Below are 20,101 nucleotides of genomic sequence, written 5' to 3' on the forward strand. Positions count from 1 at the left end.
TTTTTCTTTTTGCTTATGTGGTGCTGAGGAATCGAACCCAGGGCCTCAGGCATGCAAGGCAAGCGCTCTACCACTGAGCCACCTTCCCAGCCTCCTCACTTTCTTATATTCTGCTGTCCTCGAATGACAACACAGAAGTTCGAGGAACTAGTTTTTTGTTTTTTGTGTTTTGTTTTTGTTTTGTTTTGCCAGTCCTGGGGCTTGAACTCAGGGCTTGGGCACTGTCTCTGAGCTTCTTTTGCTCAAGGCTGGCACTCTACCACTTGAGCCATAGCTCCACTTGCGGCTTTTTCTGTTTGTGTGGTACTGAGGAAAGGAACCCAGGGCTTCACGCATGCTCGGCAAGCGCTCTACTAATAAGCCACATTCCCAGCCCCAGAATTAAAATTGAAGGCTGAAAAAGATGTTTACATTTTCTATCTTTGCTCCCATCCTCTTTTTTTTTGGTAAGTGATAGGGCTTGAACTCAGCCTAGTTCTGCAGTACTTGAGTCACAACACTCACCCTTTCATTTTTGTTTTGTTTTTGTCAGACCTGAGGCTTGAACTCAGGGCCTGGGCACTGTCCCTGAGCTTCTTTAGCTCAAGGCTAGCACTCTACCTCAGTTATTTTTTTGAATAGTGACTCCCCTTTATTCCTAAACTAGCCTGGACTGTGATACTCCTATTCATGTTTTCCATGTAGCTCAAATGACAGTGCACATAACCACATTCAGCTTTTATTGCTTGAGATAGAGGTTTCACAATTTTCCCACCCCCCTTTCCCCCCTTCCCCCCGCTGGCTTTAAGTCAAGGATTACAGGTGTGAGCCACAGTTTAATTTTTAATACAAGACCTATAATTCACAGAAGTAGGAAAACATTGGGATCATAGTACAGTTTAAGAATGTTGAAGAAAAGCTAGCATGGTGGTACACATCTGTAAACATTAGCATTCCAGAGGCCCAGACAGGAGGATCTTAAATCAAGGACAAACCAGGCTACAGACTATATATCTCTAGTTATCTCACAAACAAAACCAAACAAGACAGAAATTAAAAAAAAAAAAAGAGTTTGATGAAAACGTTTGGGAACGGCTGCTGTAATAAAGATAGGAAATTGGGAACAGGGAGGATGACGCTCACTGGGATCAAGACTAGATGCCAGCTGAGCACCCGAGACTCACACCTGTAATCCAAGCCACTCAGGAGACTCCTATCTAAGGATTATGGCTCAAAGACAGCCTCGGCAGGAAAGTCCATTAGACTCAAAACTCCAATTAACCACCCAAAAAACTGGAAGTGGAGCTGTGGCTCAAGTGGTAGAGCATCAGCCTTGAGTTTTGAAAAAGCTAAGGGACAGTGCAAGGCCCTGAGTTCAAGCCTCAAGATATAGTTATCCTAGAAAGGCGAGCACATCCAATGCTGCCCTCTACTGGTAACACTTGGCAACACAGAATCTCTACCCAAAGTTTACTGTATTTTGCATAGGAGGAATTCAGCATTTAGGTCCCCACCACCACCAAGGAATTTCCCTGTGAAACTTGAATTCATCTCACATCCCTGCACATCACCAATAAATACAGTCATGTGAGTACCATCCATTCCATCCCTGAAGGAGAAACGCAAACTATCCCCTTAGCTAATGTTTAATAAAGAATATAACTACATAAAGTAGAAGCAGGGTCTAACAGAATGCCTGTAATCTCAGCTCCTTAAGAGGCATTACTAGGATGATTGCTAGACTAGTCCTGACAAAATCAAAAACAAAATACAAAGGGCCAGGGTCATAGTGCAATTGGTATAGCACTTCAAGTGCAAGGGTGTGGGTTCAAGCTGAGGGAGGAGGAGTGGAAAGAAGGAGGGGGAAGAGAGGAAAAGAGAAGGGAGGAAGGGAAGGGAAAAGGAAAGGAAAGAAGGAAGGGAAAAGGAAGAAGTAAAGAGGGGAGGGAGGGCGGAAGGAAAGAAAGGAGGGATAGACAACAAATTCTTTTTTTGTGGGGGGGTCCGGTTGTGGAGCCTGAACTCTGGGCCTGGGCGCTGTCCCTCAGCTCTTCAGCTCAAGGCTAGCACTCTACCACTTGAGCCACAGCGCCACTTCCAGCTTTTTTCTTTTTGCTTATGTGGTGCTGAGGAATCGAACCCAGGGCCTCAGGCATGCAATGCAAGCGCTCTACCACTGAGCCATCTTCCCAGCCTCTAGACAAAAAATTCTTGCATTAGGATATAGAATTATCCAAATCATGTGCTCTCTATTTTGGGAAGGGGAGTGTGATTCTGAGGTTTCAACTCAGTGTCTTTCACTTGTTTAGCAGGTACTCTACCACTTGAGCCATGCCTCCAGCTCAAACCATGTTTTAAAATTATGCAATTAGGGGCTGGGAAGGTGGCTCAGTGGTAGAGTGCTTGCCTTGCATGCATGAGGCTCTGAGTTCGCTTTCTCAGCACCTCATAAACAGAAAAAGCCAGAAGTGGTACTGTGGCTCAAGTGGTAGAGTGCTTGCCTTGAGCTGAAGAGCTGAGGTCCAGAGTTCAAGCCCCATGACTAACTCCCCCCCAAAAAAAAATGCAATTAAGTCAAAGGTTCATTTGTTCTGAATCACTTAGTACCTCTTCCCCTTTCCTTTCTATTCTTTGAATTCTTGTCTGTATCTACCCCATCGGTTTTGCTTCTGCCATTTCTCAGATGGAGTCTTCTATCCCAGGCTAACCTGGACTACAATCCCTACTTACATGAGGTGTCTTGTTATCTCCCGTTCCCCAACTCCACCTCCCACATAGCTGGGATGAAAGACAGACCATCCCACACACAGCTGTTGACAGAGATAGGGTCTTCTGACTTTTTGCCAGGGTTGGCCTCAAACCACAATCCTCCCAAACTCCCTTCCTAAGCCACTGAGCTTGGCCTCATTTAATACTTTTAACAACTCTTAAAATGAATGCAATGCCCTCTGTCCTGTGTTTTTCTGCAGGACGTACAGCTGGTATCAACTGAATGCATAATCATATCACTGTCCATTTCATTTGCCTTAGCAAAATTGCCAGCATTTCCTGGCATTAGCCAGGCTCCATGTACCATAAGCCTAGCACTATGCTTGAATTTCCTAAGCCAGAGGCCAGTCACGAACTTACTTGTGCTTCTGAGGGTCACAGTAGGCCTCCTCGATCTGCTCCATGGCCGGCAAGTCCCTCCAGGTGTTGGAAATCAGAATCTGCCACTGGTAGGGCAGGTGAAAGTGTATTTTGTTGCAGTTGCCTAGAAAGAGAGACAGGAGGTCTACAGGTGTAGACAAAATTCAACCGAGTTTCACCGCTGGCTCTCCACGCTCTGCCAACCTTTCCCTTCTGTGGCTACATGGCCACAACACCACTTCCGGTTTTCTGAGTGGTTTATTGGAGATAAGAGGCCCACGGACTTTCCTGCCTGGGCTGATGTTGAACTGCGAGCCTCAGATCTCAGCCTCCTGAGTAGCTAGGATTACAGGCTTGAGCCACTGGCGCCCAACTGGATGCAGCTCTGTTTACTGCTGGGTGATGTGAAGCCTCACTCTAATCAGAAACCTTAGGAAGAAGATTGCATCATTGCTTAGCTTTTTCCCCTTTGTGTGAGCAGCATGGGTGGCCATGGGGGGTGGGGGTGGGGAATGGCTATCAAATGAAACTCAAAAATGAGGTAGATGTTAGAGGCCCCTGACACAGGAATATGGAAAATAACTGTTTGGGTGTGTTTTGTTTCCCCTGTCCTGTTAAGCTTACATTGCTTTGAAATGTTCAAAAGGTATGTGACTGCTTTAACACAAAAAGGTACTACAGGGAAAGCCCCAGACTGGCAGTTTAAGCAGAGGCTGATAAAGAAATAAGTTAAGTACCCATCCCTACCAAAGAGAAAGAAAGTGGGGAGAAAGGGAAGAGGGAGAAGATAAGGAAAGAGGAAAGGAAAGGGAGGAAAGGAGGGGACAGGAGAGAAAGAAAGGAGCAGGGAAGAAAAGGGACAAGTAAGGAGAAGGTTAGAAAGAGAGAGAGAGAAAGAGACAGAGACAGATTGAGAGACAGAGACAGAGACAGAGAGAATATATGCCTGTGTAAGTAGCTTTCTCCTTTCATTCCATCTGGGCCCCAGCCTATGGACGGCCTTTCCTCCCATGTTTATCCTCTCTGGAAATGGCTTCCCATCTCAGGGACAGAAACAGAGATGTGTCTTACTTATCTCCTTGGAGCTAGGAAGCATGTGGAGAAATGTGCAACCTTGTATACTGCAGGTGAGGATGAAGAGTGACCCATCCACTACGGAAAATGGTTTGCCCACAATTAAATATCTAATTACCAATTCCATCTCTGGGTATTTCCCTAAAAGAAGTGACAGGAAATGTCACCTGTGCTCATAGCAGAAGTTCTGTCACTTACCATTCACTTTACAACCCATATACAGATGGTCTAGACAAATTTCCTTTGGGCCAGCATTATTCATTGTAGATGTGATACTTGAGATCCTAGACATGGAATCTGTAAAACAAGAGCATAAGTGTTTCACATTAAAAAAAATTTTTTTAATAAGGTAACCTGGTCTCACCATGAAAAACAATGGTTTCCTGTTGCTTCCCGCAACCTGGAACAACACAACAGGATACTGGAACAGAAGAAATGAGAACAGAGAGAGTAGAGCATCCAGGGACCAGAGCTCAAGGTTCAAGGCTCATTCAATTCCCATAAGCAAGCCTATTTATTTAGTTTAGTACAGGGAAGGTAACCATAGGCACATGCAGAAAATAAGACGTCCATCTATTTTGTTATTACAATCATGGAGATGAACCCAGAGTCTGGGCGCATAATGAATAACTGGCTCCCTTACTGCTTTGGGGAAAAGACTGCAACTTAGACATAACTTAGACAATATCCTACTTTATCTGTTTCAACCTTTCCAGGGTCCAGTTCTCAGCCTTCAGTGTAGTGATGAGGCAGCCTTCCAACCTCTTAACTCTTTTGTGGTCTCATAGCTCAACTTGAGAGCTCCCTAGAGTTCCTCCAAAATTGGGACCATGTTCAAGAAAAGATGTGGGATTCACACTGCTAGATAGCCATTCCATAGAACAAAACATGGACCCTGGGTCCAGATGTCTTACACTATGATTGTGCTCATCTGAATTCTAGTAAATGCAGCCAGCCATATCTTCTATGTGGTTCCATGGTTTGGTACTTCTCTGTCCTTATACTTTGGTCCCTTCCCCACCACCATCCTTTATCCATGAGCCTCTAACTCTAGCCTGATTAAAGAAACTGCCATCTGGTCCAACACTCCTCCCCCAACCACACACACACACACACACACACACACACACACACACACACGCACGCGCGCACACACACACACACACACTCACTCCTCTGCTATAGAGGCAACACTTGGGAATCCCTCTTTCGGGGACTTACTCTGGGCAGAACCTGTAGACCTTCTTGAGAGCTCATTGGTGTTCATAGGAGTGTGGGCGGAGCCTTGGGCCCCATAGTCTCCAATTCTGACAGAGGAAGGTGGAGGTGATTGGGGCAGCATGCTGACTCCTGCAGAAGCAGTGGCTTCCCCAGGGGTGGCTGGGACCTGGCTTCGTGGACCCTTACTTCTCAAATAGAATGCATCTTTTTCTCCAGTGACTGCTGTTTTTAAGCCCAAACCTGTGACACAAAATTGATCTGCATTAGTAACTTCATAATGTGAGTGAGTCGGTTCTTCGGTGTGTTTATATGTAGCTCCATATTTACCATTCAAAAATGTCAATTCTGGGTCATTATCATCACCAGTCTTTTTGCCAGTGGTCTGGAGATCCCAGAAAGTACTTCCATTGTTCAGATGGTTCCCAGACAAGGTTACTTCTCTTTGATCATTGATGGCAGCGGCTCTGTAACTGACAGATCTTAGAGAAGTTAGATCTGCAGCCACTCCGTTGGCCTTATTTTTAAGAAGGACTTGCTGGATGTCTTGAGTTCCACTCTTGCCTTTGACATGATCTGATGAAACATTCCCCAGGCTCTTGTTGGAGGTTATGGCTTCAGGTGTTTTTGTAAAACCAAGGAGAGAGCTAGAAACAGCCTGGCTGGATGTTGAATCGGAATGATTCCTGTAAAAGAAGCTGTCGGGACCGTTATCCTTTGATGCTCTCTGGCTTCCTCCTGCTTGAGGTGCTCCTCCTAGACTGGCAACCTTAGCTGAGGCTGAGGAAGACTGAGCCAGATCCTCACGCCCCAGACAGCTGAACTCCTCCTCAAGATTATTAATACCATCCTCGAGAGAAGGCGAAAAACCCATGGCACCCAGGCTGGGTGTGCAGGGCTTATAAGCAGTTGAAATGAATTCTTGGCTGGACTGAAAAAATCGGTCTCTACTTTTGCTTCGACCTCGTGATGCCGGTGGGGCTCTATGATTCAAGGGAGCTGGGAAGAGGAAAACAAAATAAACAAATAATGAAAATGAAGAGCTCACATCATTCAATTTCTACCACTGCGACTCCTCTGCTTTTCCAGCCTTGCTTTCCAAGTGCTGTTATCTGTTCTGCCAGGTACCACTAGCTCATGCCTGTACTCCTAGCTACACAGGAGATTGAGATCTGAGGGCTGACGTTTGAAGCCAGCTCAGACAGACAAAGCCAAGACTTTCATCTCCAATTAACCAGCAAAAGGCTAGACGTGGAGGAGTGGCTTAAGTAGTAGAGTGCCTGCCCTGAATGAAAAAGCTAAGGAGCAGTAAACACCCAGGCTCTACATTCATGCCTCAGTACTAGCATGTGTGTGTGTCCATGCACCCACACACCATGCACACACCCAATGTATTTCCTTCTGTTGAGAAGAAAAACAAAGCTGGGTGCTGGTAGCTCACACCTATAATCCTATGGCTCACACCTATAATCCTAGCTATTCAGGAGGCTCAAGCCCTCTGACCAAAAGAGAGAGAGAGAAAGAGAGGGACAGAGAGAGAGAGAGAGAGAGAGAGAGAGAACACAGCTTTAATAGTTAACCTTGGAAAAATCTGAAACATTTTTCTAACCTGAAGGAAACACTGCCAAGCAAAAAATATCAAATTGCAAACTCACATATATGCTGATTGCAATTAGATTAAACAGCGCATTCATACGGACAAAGTTTGGGAAGGGAAAATGTAGAAAATTGAATGTATACAGATCCCAGAAATTACAGAGGTGGTACTTTCAATTCCTAGAATATTTTACTGGGGTTTGACTCAGAGCCTGGGCATTTTCCTAAGAGTGGCACTCTATCACTTGAGCCACAGTTCCAAATTCAGCTTTTGGGTTGATTAATTGGAAATAAAGAGTCTCAGTGACCTTCCTGCCTGGGTTGGTTTGGTATGGAGTCCTCAGATCTCAATCTCCTGAGTAGCTAGTGTGAGAAAAAGCCATCTTTTCTGTCAAGCCGAAATGCCTCCAACTTGTAACCAGTCACAAATACATACTGATATTTCCTGGAATTATTTGCTTCTTGACTTCAATTATAACTATCATCTGTGTTGTTTGTGACCACCCAGCCATGTTAAGAGTATGAGTCTTTACCCATAGAGTTAAAGACTACTCTCCCTTGAGTGGGAACTTTCCAGACTTTACCAACCTCCTCCAATCATAAACTTGACTCCTTAAGAAGAAGGGACAATGTCACCTTTTGGGTTAGGATAAAAACCAAGCAGACCACCCTGCCTGGTATGCCTATCTAGCTCTGGAGAGAGGTAAATTGCCTAAACAATATCTCCTATATCTCTTGTGTCTGTATTCATTTTTTGACACAAGAAGGTCACGTGTTTCCAACACTAGGATTATAGGTGTGAGCTAATGTCATGGGGCTGATTCCGCTGAGCCTGTTTCTGTGACGGCTCGTGGGTTTATCCAAGGCTGGGCGCGTACCTCTGGAGCGGGGCGGGTTCCTGCGAGCGTGCTTGTTGTTGCAGATGTCCTGGATGTTCTGAACCACCTCTGGGCTCAGGCCGTGCTCCCTCATGATGGCGAGCGCCTTTCTGTCCATCAGGTTGTGGGACCTGTTGCAGTTGAGGTACTTGCAGTTCCCGCGGGTGAAGTGCTCACAGATGTGCAGCCTCTCACACGCTGCATGCTCGCTGCACGTCGGTTTGCGTCCCTCTCCTTTGTACTCTTTGCAGATCTACAGAAGAAAGACACAACACTCCTTGCCTGAGACAAAACATTTCTTTGTACCTGCCACACACTGTCAGGAAGGCTCAATGCAGAGACATTTCTGAAGCGTGTAAAGACCAAAGGGCAGGCAAAGGGTGAGGATATGTGATTTCACTTTTTTTTCTCTTTTTTGTTTTTGGTGCTGGTATTGAGACTTGAACTCAGGGACTAGGTCCTGTCCCTTAGGCTGGTGCTCTACCACTTTAGCCACATCTCCACTTCTGGCTTTTTTTTTCCGGTGGTTAATTGGAAATGATAATCTCAGACATTCCTGCCCAGGCTGGCTTTGAACTTCAATCCTCAGATCATAGCTTCCTGAGTAGCTAGGATTACAGACTACCAGCACACACTTTCCACAGTCTTCAATGAGATGCATTAAAGTGATGACTTATTTGAGTCAGAACTCAAGACCTGCAGACTAATTAAGGGACAGTGGTGCCAGATATGGTGGCAGATACTTGTAACCCCAATACTCAGGAGACTAAGATAAGGGACTGAGAATCTGAGATTGCGTGGTGAGTCTTAGGCCGCTTGGGCTGTATATTGAAACCTTGTCTCAATAAAGTTAAGAAGAGAGAAAGAAGCTGGGTGCTGAAGACACACCTGTAATCCTAGCTACTCAGGAGGCTGAGATCTGAGAGTTGGGGTTCAAAGCCAGTCTGAGCAGGAAAGTCTGTGAGACTCATCTCCAATAAACCACCAGAAAACCAGAAGTGGAGCTGTAGCTCAAAGTGGTAGAGCATTAACCTTGAGCAAAAGAGCTCAGGAACTGTTCAAGCCCCATGACCAACAAGAAGGAGGGGAAGGAGGAGGAGGAAGAGAAGGAGGAAGAGGAGGAAGGGGAAGGGGAGAAAGAGGAAGAGGAGGAAGAGGAGGAGGAGGAGGAAGAAGAAGAAGAAGAAAAAGAAGAAGAGAAGGAGGAGGAGGAGGAGAAGGGAAGGGAAAGAAAGGGAAGGGGAAAAGGGGGGAGTGTAGTTGTGGAGGTGGGAGGGAAGGAATGGTAAGGGAAAAACAAAGGAGGCAACAATGCTTGATAAGAAATGTACTTATTACCTTGCTCATCTAACTGTAACTCCTCTGTACAGTATTTTCACAATAAAAACTTATAGAATAACTCTTGGGAAAATCAAATTCAGATGACCAGCTATAAACAAGACCCAAAGTGAGCCCCACATTATAAAGAAGCCTAAAGATGAAAGTCTAGCTTTGAATATCAACTTTATACTTACAAGGACATATATGTGCTGAGCACCAGTGACTTTCACCTGTAATTCTAGCTACTCAGGAGGGTGAAATCTGAAGAATCACTGTTTGAAGCCAACCTGGGCAGAAAAGCCCTCAAGCCTCCATCTCTAATTAACCAGCAAAAAGCTGGGATAGAGCCAGGTGCCAGTGGATTACGCCTTTAATCCTAGCTACTAAGGAGGCTGAAGCCAGCCAAGCAAGGTCAGGAAAGTCTGTGAGACTCTTTAATAAACTACTCAGAAAAAGCCAGAAGTGACACTGTGGTTCAAGTGATAGAGTGCTAGCTTTGAGCACAGGGACAGTGCCCAGGCCCCAGTTCAAGCCCCAGGACTGGCAAAAAAAAAAAAAGACAAGGTTACGATAGAGGCATGGCTCAAGTGATATAGTATCAGCTGTGAGAAAGAAAGCCCAGCAAGATCAAGCCTTGAGTTCAAGCCCCTGATGGACATTAGGATATATGTTTTACCTGTGTAACTGTTGCGGAATTAAAAATCTGGTCTCTGCTGGGCATAACATTAAAGTTTCTCAAATTATTAAAAGAAGTTTAAAATTAAAACACAAATGTTCTTTTTAACTAAAATACATTTTTTTAATTAAAAGAAATTTTTTGTTTTTTTTTTTGTTTTGTTTTGTTGTCAGTCATGGGGCTTGAACTCTGGGCCTGAACGCTGTCCCTCACCTCTTCAGCTCAAGGCTAGCACTCTACCACTTGAGCCACTGCACTACTTCCTGTTTTCTGGTGGTTTATTGGAGATAAGAGTCTCATAGACTTTCCTGCCCGGGCTGGCTTTGAACTTCAATCCTCAGATCTCAGCCTCCTGAGTAGCTAGTATTACAGGAGGGAGCCACCAGTGCTTGGCTCTTTTGGGGCTTTTGTTGTTGTTGTTTTTGGTCAATTATGGCTTGAGAGCTTGAGGCTTCAAAGCTTCGGTTAGGATTAGGGTTAGGGTTAGATCTTTTGCCCATCATTTTCAAATGGGATCTTAGGCTAAGCATACAATAGTTAGCTAGATAACCACAGGGACCAGCTGTTCACACCTCCTTCAGGAAATGATGACTTTCCCAGCCTGGGATCTCCATCCTGACCATAGGCAAGTGGAAATTTCATTATTAGCTCAAACTCAAAGCAAGCTTCAGACAAGTACTTTCCACCCTACTCACTAAACATGGGTGCTACAATTATACAGGAAAAGGGGTATAGTCCCCTAATAGATTCTTTTTTTTTTTTTTGGCCAATCCTAGGGCTTGAACTCAGGGCTTGGGTGCTATCCCTGAATCTCTTTGTGCTCAAGGCTAGCGCTCTACCACTTGAGTCACAGCACCACTTCTGGCTTTTTCTGAGTAGTTTATTGGAGATCAGAATCTCATAGACCTTCCTGCCTGGGCTGACTTTGAACCATAATTCTCAGATCTCAGCCTCCCTAAGTAGCTAGGTATGAGCCACCAGCACCCTGCTCCCTAATAGATTCTTACAGGATGTATGATATATCTATCCTGAGCTCAGTGCCCAACTGAAAATCATCTCTCAACTCTGTGGTGTGTGGTGTGTGTGTGTGTTTAAAGTTATTTTTCTAATTGTTATTATTAAGTAGTTGCATGAAGGGATCACAATTCCTTAAGTCAAGTTAGTGGTACCATGCTTCTTGTTCAGTATCAACCCTGTTCTCCCTCATTTTTCCTCTCCCATCCATGCAAGTTTTTTGTGTTGTAATACTAGAGATTGAACTCAGGATCTCCATCACTTGAGCTACAACTCCACTTCCAGCTTTTTTTTTTTTCAATTGGACATGAGTCTCATGGACTTTCCTGCCCAAGCTGGCTTCTAACCATGATCCTCAGATCTCAGCCTCCTGCATCTCTCAGTTTTTAGGTCATGAGGGAAATGCATTGAGCTGAGTAAATATGTGCTTAATTCTCAAGAAGTCCTCAATAGCTTCCTTCCCACATGGGGTAGTGCTTCTGAATTCTATGCTGGACCTCTCTTTCAGAGTAAGACAAACTTCTCTACTGAAGGATTTCTCTCAAGCCAGATACCATGCTTTGCATGCATCCTCTAATCCTGAAGTCTGCATGTCTATCGTAGAGGAAATTTAATCAGCCACCACTGCCAGGTGTTGGTGGCACATGCCTATGATCCCAGTTGTGCAACAGACTGAGATCCTAGGATCCCAGTTCAAAGCCAGCCTGGGCAAGCAGATCTGTGACACTCATCTCTACCCAGCAAAAAGCTGTAAGTGGAGGTGTGGCTCAAGTGGTAGAGCATCAGCCTTGAGAAAAAAAAAGCTGGGAGTGAGAAGCCCCTGAGTCCAAGCCCAGCACAATAAACAAACAAATAGTAATTATCTATGGTTGTCCCCATCTTTCTTCTAGTAATAGAAGTTCCCAGGTTTAGGTAGACAAATTGGCAGCAAGCAAGAAACCACATTTCCCAAGCTCCCTTTCGGCTAACATAGGCCATGTGTTAAACCCTGAACAATGGGATGTGACCAGATATGCAATGTTCATGTCGCCTTTTGTTTTTATTTATTTATTTTTGGGTGGTTCTGGGATGTGAACAAGATTTCCAGCCTTGCTGGGCTCTTTATTGCTGAGTTATGTATGCCTCACATCCTTTTATCACTAGTTCTTTAGAGATCAGGTCTCATTTTTTGTCTGGGCCCACATCTGTACTGCAGTTGACCTATTTTCTGCTTCTGTTTGTAGCTAGGATGGCAGGCATGAATCACCATGTCTCCTGTTGAGATGGAGTCTCAGATAGTCTCATGCCCAGGCTGGCCTGAAACCTTAAGCTTCCACATCTTGGCCTCCCAAATAGATTACAGGCATGAGCCACCTCACTCGCCCAGGTCACATCTTAAAAGGAAACTGCATGCATTTTAATAACTTCCTCTTTACATTTCTGCTGCCTAGAAAATGGTGACAAATGAGAACAACTTGTACCTAGAGAAGGAAGACATATTTTAGAGGTAACAGAGAGGACATAATGGCCCGAGTCCTGGATGAAATTGTAGGGTTTACCTGCCTGACCACACAGCCTACCTGCCTGCCCTTACCCAGGTAAAACAGGAGTTGGCCGACTTTTCTGTAATGGATTAGACAGTAAATTCTGTAGGCTTGGGCTGGGAATGTGGCTTAGTGGTGGAGTGTTTGCCTAGCATGCATGAAGCCCTGGGTTTGATTCCTCAGTACCACATACACAGAAAAAGCCAGAAGTGATACTGTGGCTCAAGTGGTAGAGTCTAGCCTTGAGCAAAAAGAAGCTCAGGGACAGCATCCAGGTCCTGAGTTAAAGCCCCAGGACTGGCACAAAAAAAAATAAGCTCACGCCTGTAATCCTAGCTACTCAGGAGGCTGAGATCTGAGGATCCCGGTTCAAAGCCAGCCCGGGCAGGAGAGACCGTGAGACTCTTATCTCCAATAAACCACCAGAAAACCGAAAGTGGCGCTGTAGCTCAAGTGGTAGAATGCTCGCCTTGAGCTGAAGAGCTGAGGGACAGCGCCCAAGCCCAGAGTTCAAGCCCCACGACCGACAAAAAAAAAAAAAAAATAATAAAGCAAAATACTGTATGCTTTGCAAGGAATTTGGCCTTTGTTACAACTACTTAACTTGCCCGAGTAGGTTACAATATGTAAAAAGATGTAGTTGTGTTTTAATAACCTTCATTTATACAATCAGATGGCAGGGCAGACTTGGCCTGTGCATTATAGGTTGCTGACCTCTGGTCTAAACTACTAAGTAAGAAATAAATGCATAGATTTCATTTGAATCACTCTATTTAGGGTAGAGGAGCCTATTATACAACACCCAATCTGTATTCTCACCTTTCCAACCTCTCTTTTCAACATCATTTCTAAGGCCACCTCCTCCAGGAAATCACCCTGAAGTAATACAGTTATTTCTGCCATTATGTCTTTAGCTCCTCTTTGCTAACACTGGGTTCCTGGCAGCCTGGCAGAGGGGATCACATCCCAGACATCTCCGCAAAGCCTTGACTGCCGCCTTCGGAGCCCGGTGCTGCCGTTGAGGTTTTTCTGTGCCTTCTCCAACACAGTACTCTCCTGTCAGCTCAACTGGGAAGCCACCACTTACCTCAGGTATAAAAAAGGGGTCACTCTGGACCAGGAGTACGGCTAGTTCCTCTTGGTTAAGCCCAGAGAGCTCGTACTTTTTCAGGACTATAAAGTTGTCCTCCGAGAGAACATAGTGAGAATATTTGCATAATTTCCTAGAAGAAAGAGAACAACTGTCAGTGTTTCCATGACATAGAAAGTTTCACTCAGCAAAGATAGTGTCCAGAATCCTCTGGGTCCAGGCACAGGTTGACCGCCACTTAGAATACCATTTAAAAGCTAGGCACCAGCTAGCTTTAATCCTAGCTACTCAGGAGGCTGAACCTGAGGACCATGGTTCAAAGCCAGCCTGGGCAGGAAAGTCAGTAAGACTCTTTTTTTCCTCAGTCATGGAGCTTGAACTCTGGGCTTGGGCGCTGTCCCTGTATTCTTCAGCTCAAGGTGAGCATTCTACTGCTTGAGCCACAGCACCACTTATTGGAGATAGTCTCACGGACTTTCCTGCCCGGGTTGGTCTTGAACCTTAGCTGAGTAGCTAGGATTACAGGCGTGAGCCACCAGCACCAGGCAGTGAGACTCTTATCTCCAATTTACCAAGAAATCAGAAGTGGTGCTGTAGCTGAAATGGTAGAACACTAGCCTTGAGCAAAAGACCTCAGAGACAGTGCCCAGGCCCCAAGTTCTAGGTCCACGACCTACCAAAAAAAAAAGTTGGGAGCCAGTGCTCACATTTATAATCCTAGCTACTCAGGAGGCTGAGATATGAGGATCATGGTTTGAAGCTACCTAGGCAGGAAATCTCCACTAAACTACCAAAAAAGCCAGAAGTAGAGCTGTGGCTCAGGTGGAAGAGCACTATTGTTGAACAAAAGAAGCTGGACCAGCACACAAAACAAAAACAAGTAAGCAAAAAAGCCAGGAAAAACTAAACCAAGAAACTATTTAAGCCAGGGGTTTATAGTTCACACCTGCAACACTAGCAACTCAGGAAGCTGAGAATCCAGATTCGAAGCCAACCTCCAATTAACCACAAAAAGCCAGAAATGGAGTGCCAATTTTGAGTGAAAAAGCTAAGGGACAGAACCCAGACCCTGAGTTCCAACTCCACTATCAGCACAAAAACAAAAGCAAAAGGAAAAAAAAAAAAAAAACTACTGGGAGCCAGGTGCCAGTGGCTCACGCCTGTAATCCTAGCTACTCAGGAAGCTGAGATCTGAGGATCACGGTTCAAAGCCAGCCCGAGCAGGAAAGTCCATGAGACTCTTATCTCCAATAAACCACTAGAAAACTGGAAGTAGAGCTGTGGCTCAAGTGGTAGAGCACTTGCTTGAGCTGAAGAGCTGAGGGATAGCGCCCAAACCCAGAGTTCAAGCCCCACGACCGACAAAAAAAGAAAAGAAAACTACTGGGATACCGATTGTGTTTTTATTTAGTCTTTTGCTTGGAGTCCAGAACCATAAAATTTAAATGTTTTCAACCATATTTTAAATATTAACAAGATAAATTGATTGGAATACAACTTAACATGGAGATAGAACAGTAAAATTCCCACCCTTTAACAACTGATGTAAGCCAATAACAAAAATAAACATTAACAGAATGAGTTCTGTCACTGACTTCTAGGACAGGAAATACTTACTTAAGCCTTGTTCTGTTTTCCTTATTTGTAATTAAAACATTTCTATTAATACTTTTAAGTATTGAATACTGTCTGTCACCACCTTTTCCACAAACAACTGTTTGTGACTGGTAAACAAATATAAAATGATCTTACTGAAATTGATAAATTTTCAAAACTGTTAGCATTGAAGCGTGTTAGTCTCTAAGAATTCATCTTTAAATATCCCAAGTACCTGTGCAAAATACTCCGAAACCTTCTAGAATTGCCTTCAAATTTAAGCTATAGAATCTCATTAAAAAAAAAAATAGGGGGCTGGGAAGGTGGCTCAGTGGTAGAGCGCTTGCCTTGCATGCATGAGACCCAGGGTTCGATTCCTCAGCACCACATAAGCAGAAAAAAAAAAGCCGGAAGTGGCGCTGTGGCTCAAGTGGTAGAGTGCTAGCCTTGAGCTGAAGAGCTGAGGGACAGTGCCCAGGCCCAGAGTTTCAGGCCCCACGACCGGACCCAAAAAAAAAATAGGCCACAGAATTCCTGTGAGCCACTGGCGGGGCCTTTAGGCCCTGGCTTGATTTGATTCCTGGCTCTCTGCCTCACCAGGCAGCCAAGGGCAATCGGGCTGGCTTTGGCAACAGCTCCCAGTCTAGCTTCCAGGTGAGCCCTGACCTTGCTTTCCACTGGTGACTTTAGCTTTGAGCTTGTTCCTGGCATTCCTTGTAAAGGCTAGCCTTTGCTCCTCTAACGTTTGGGGTTTTGCTCTGAAGTTTCAGATGACTGCTCCCCCATGCCAGCCCCCTCCACCACCTACCCAGAATCCTCAGCAGCTGGGCAAAGTCCCCCTACCATGCTCACTTCCCCAGCCTTGGGAGGGAGATTTTGGGAGGGAAGAGACTCCAAGAGGACAGGCCTCCTAAAAGGAATCTCATCAACATTTCAGCAGACGTTTGCCCAGATGCATCTATATCTGTTTTTCATCTAATGAGACAGCTCATTCCACTCTTCCCAGGGCTACTGCACCAATGTTCTTGTCATCACTGATCTGAAACTCACCCACCCCACTCCCAACAGACAGACAGGTTCTGCCCGCTTGACAACTGTTCGTGGAAGGAATAAGCAATTGGCTGCTATCTCTTCCGCTCCAGTTCAGACATCCCGAATGAAGAATCAGTGGCTAGTCACAGGAAGACACTCCATCCTAGGCCAGGAATATGTCATTTCCAAGGTCCCTGGTGAGCATTTCCTCTAAATGACTAAGGGCTAGGGTCCCTCTCTTGGCATTCTGCATACCTCAGGATGCTCGCGCACATGGAGTGCGTGCTGTGCTGGCTGGAGTCCTAAATATCCTCACGATGGCACTGATTTTACTCTTCATTTCTTAATCCTCAACAAGCTCCTTCTGACACACTCACTGAACCCAGTTTGGATCTCTGCGCAAGCCTGGGTCTGTCTGGCCGACGGTCCCATCCCTGGCAGGCTGTGCTGTTTCCCATATTCCGTACATCCCACACCCCCTGAAGCGGGTTATGTCTTTAAACCTGAAGCCTGACGGAAGTGACACCATTTTGTCTCCCAAGGAGAAAGGCCCCCGACCCAATATGTTATTTGCTTAGCAGGTTCTGCGAAAAACCACAAGTTATTTGCTCAGCAGTTTCTGCAAAATAAATAAACAAACAAACAGAGTTTCATCTGCCCAGTATTCTGGGACATAAGTCTAGGTTTATCATAATGCTCATTTTCATCACTTTTTTTTTTGGCCAGTTCAGAGGCTTGAATTCACGGCCTGGGCACTGTCCCTAAGCTTCTCTTGCTCAAAGCTAGCTACCACTTGAACACCACTATCAGTTTTTTGTTTATGTGGAACTGAGGAATCGAACGAATACAGGGCTTCATGCATGCTAGGCAAGCACTCTACCACTAAGCCACATTCCTAGCCCACTCATTTTCACTTCTGTGTATACTTTGCCAAACAAAAAACCCCTATGCATTATGGTTTTCTGAAGAGGATGTGGCTTTTGCCTTTACAAGAATGACTCTCAGGGCTGGGAAGGTGGCTCAGTGGTAGAGCGCTTGCCTTGCATGCATGAGGCCCTGGGTTCGATTCCTCAGCACCACATAAGCAAAAAGAAAAAAAGCCAGAAGTGGCGCTGTGGCTCAAGTGGTAGAGTGCTAGCCTTGAGCTGAAGAGCTGAGGGACAGCGCCCAGGCCTAGAGTTCAGGCCCCATGACCGGACCCCAAAAAAACAAACAAACAAAAAAGAATGACTCTCAGCCAGAAATGTGGCTTAGTGGTAGAGTGCTTGCCTAGCATACATGAAGCCCTGGGTTTGATTCCTCAGTACCACATACACCGAAGAAGCCAGAAGTGGTGCTGTGGCTCAAGTGGTAGAGTGCTAGCCTCAAGCAAAAGAGGGATAGTGCCCAAGCCCTGAGTTCAAGCCCCAGGACTGACTAAATAAACAAACAAATAAATAAATGAAAATAAAAGACTGAGGGGGCTGGGAAGGTGGCTCAGTGGTAGGGTGCTTGCTTTATATGCATGAGGCCCTGGGTTCCATTCTTCAGCACTCCATAAACAGAAAAAGCCGGAAGTGGTACTGTGGCTCAAGAGGTAGAGTGCTAGCCTTGAGCTGAAGAGTTAAAGGACAGTGCCCAGGCCCAGAGTTGAGACCCCACAACTGACTAAATAAATAAGTAAGTAAGTAAATAAATGAATCTGAGCTGTCTCATGGCTGCATGATTTAAGAAGTCTATGCGCCTGTGTAGTCTTTGGCTTTTGCATTAAAGACTCCTATAATTTGTCTTATTAATTGTGGCATCCTTTTTTTTCTCATTGCTTGGGATACAACATTTTGGAGGCCCTAGCAAGATCATGCGTAGGGCACTTGGGAGACCCTTCTTGGGTTGGACACCTGGGGACAGCTGGCCTGTCCTTCCCAGGTGTCAGTTTCCACAGAGCCTCTAAGAGAAGCAACCCTCGAGACGTTCCAGGGCCCCCGGAGGACTCCAAGGGAGGTTTTGTCACCTGAGCAGGAGACATCAGTCCCCATCTCTGCATCCCAGGAGTCTGTCTGCCTTTGTGGAGGTAAGTCACCTCACCTCATTTGTCTAGGTACCCGTGCAGAGGTGGACTGTGGAACACAGCCTGACCTCCCTGCCGCCAGCTCCCCTGAGGCGTTAGTGGGAGCCACTGGCGGTCCCTGGAGTGAAACCCGTTTGAAATTGTGTTAATTATCCTGGGATATCTATGGGTCCTTTTTGTTTGTCCTGTGAATTTGAGTTGTTTGTCTCGACTTTTCTTCATAATATTAACTGGTTTTTATCCTCTTCCCCTGAGGATTTCTTTTCATTTTTGATCACTGACCTTTTTTACCAAGGAACTCTACAGGACTTTTCCCCTTCTAAAATTCTCTTTATACCCTCTTTTTGATTAGGGAGGATAGGGGAGCAGATACGCTCAGACCCACCTCCCTTCTCTCTTTCTGACGAGAATAGAGGGTGCCACTTCTGGTTTGCCATGATTAGAGATCTGAGGACCAGACCACGCAGCGTTGGGTACTGCTCTCATACTGTAGAGTCTTGACTCCCAACAGTAGAGTTCTGGTTAGGGCTAAACTGAGGAGGCCCACTTACGGTGAGAGAGGCCCCAACTCAGCTTTTGATTTTTGTGTTCCTGTCTTGTCTCATACTGTTTTCTGTGTCTGTATTCTTCATATGGATATCTGGGGGGGGGGGGGGGGGAGTCAAAGTTCTAGCATGTGGCAGTAGCAGCAGCTTGCTAAGTACAGCAGCTGGAGGTTGGAGGCTGGGCGCGGGTAGCCTCGGTCCTGGTTCTGACCCCTTGTTAACTCTGGCAACTTAAAATTGAAATTGTAAAGCACGCCTGTCTAAAACTGGATAAAAGATGGAATCAGGACAGTTCAGTTTAGCTTCAGGTAACCCCCATCCTACCCTTCCTCCATCTAAAGGTATTCAAAGGTCAACTAGTATACTACCTTGCTAAACAAGCAAGTCCTGGAGACATGGGGCTGGGAGATGCAAAGGTGATTTGTGAATTTGTTAGTCAACTTTTTTTTTGTCTTAAATCTTAGTCATTTGTAAGAATAAATGGCAAAAAATATCTCTTGCCACTGGAATTCCAGAAATGTACAGCCTACATTCATTTTTGGGTGCTTGAAGATCTTTGTGCACAAGTCTGTGTGTGTGTTTGTGAGTGTGTAACCATGTTCAAGGTAAAAGCTGTTCTGACTGTAATGAAGAGTTATCTGGCTTAGCAAAAATGTAATCTTTTGAGGACTTAGGTTTTACTTCCCTCCACTGTTAAAATTTGGGGCTAAGTCTCCAAAATTTGAGTGGAAAGGTGTGTTTATCACTGTTAAAGACAATGTCTGTTCTAGCTCTCTAAAAGTGCTTTGGTATTTGTCTCAGTCAAAAATAAAGAGGAAGGACTAAAAAAAATTTTAATGAGTCAATGGGGGCCTAGCTGTGAGGGGTGAAGACTAATCTGGCAAAGGTGCAGCTCGCCCAGCCCTAAAGGCAGGTGAGCTGGTGAGCTGGCACAAAAGCAGCTCAGCTAACCCTAAGGAGTCAGATGGGATTATGCCCACTCCATGGGACAGGCGGGTGGCCCATTTTCACTTCTGTCTCTTTCTTTTCCTTACTGACAGACATGAAAAAACTGATGATATTGTGGGTAATGTATTTCTGAAACTGCCGCTTGAGATATATACAAATTTAAAAAAATAATAAAACTTTAAAGGAGGGTTAATGTAATCTGGTTTCAATGATATTTTGCAAATAGATTAATTTTTTAAAAAGCAAAAAGATGCTCTGAGCTTCCTTTAGTTTGTTAAAGTCTGGATTCTTGGTGTAGTGCCAACATGCAGTGCTGATCTGCATATAATTCTTACATGTAGAAAAACTGTCATTTGAGTTAAAAGGTTTTCTAAGAATTAACTCAGTCTGGGGCTGGGAAGGTAGCTCAGTGGTAGAGCGCTTGCCTTGCATGCAT

General features: G+C 45.1%; 1 protein-coding gene across 2 annotated transcripts in view; it reads right to left on the minus strand.

The window, feature by feature from the left end:
• Zc3hav1 (zinc finger CCCH-type, antiviral 1) overlaps positions 1-20,101 on the minus strand; it is a 52,241-nt gene that overhangs the window by 15,786 nt on the left and 16,354 nt on the right. For both annotated transcript variants that reach the window (XM_013021678.1, XM_013021679.1), the window contains exons 2-7: positions 13,495-13,630; positions 7,875-8,127; positions 5,731-6,399; positions 5,404-5,643; positions 4,381-4,479; positions 3,109-3,232 (exon numbers count right to left, since the gene is read on the minus strand). In XM_013021678.1, the coding sequence (XP_012877132.1) occupies positions 3,109-3,232; positions 4,381-4,479; positions 5,404-5,643; positions 5,731-6,399; positions 7,875-8,127; positions 13,495-13,630 (1,521 nt within the window). The remainder of the gene's footprint in view (positions 1-3,108; positions 3,233-4,380; positions 4,480-5,403; positions 5,644-5,730; positions 6,400-7,874; positions 8,128-13,494; positions 13,631-20,101) is intronic.

The sequence above is a fragment of the Dipodomys ordii genome, unplaced genomic scaffold (genome assembly GCF_000151885.1).
Source record: "Dipodomys ordii isolate 6190 unplaced genomic scaffold, Dord_2.0 Scaffold56, whole genome shotgun sequence".
In the NCBI taxonomy this organism is placed as follows: domain Eukaryota; kingdom Metazoa; phylum Chordata; class Mammalia; order Rodentia; family Heteromyidae; genus Dipodomys; species Dipodomys ordii.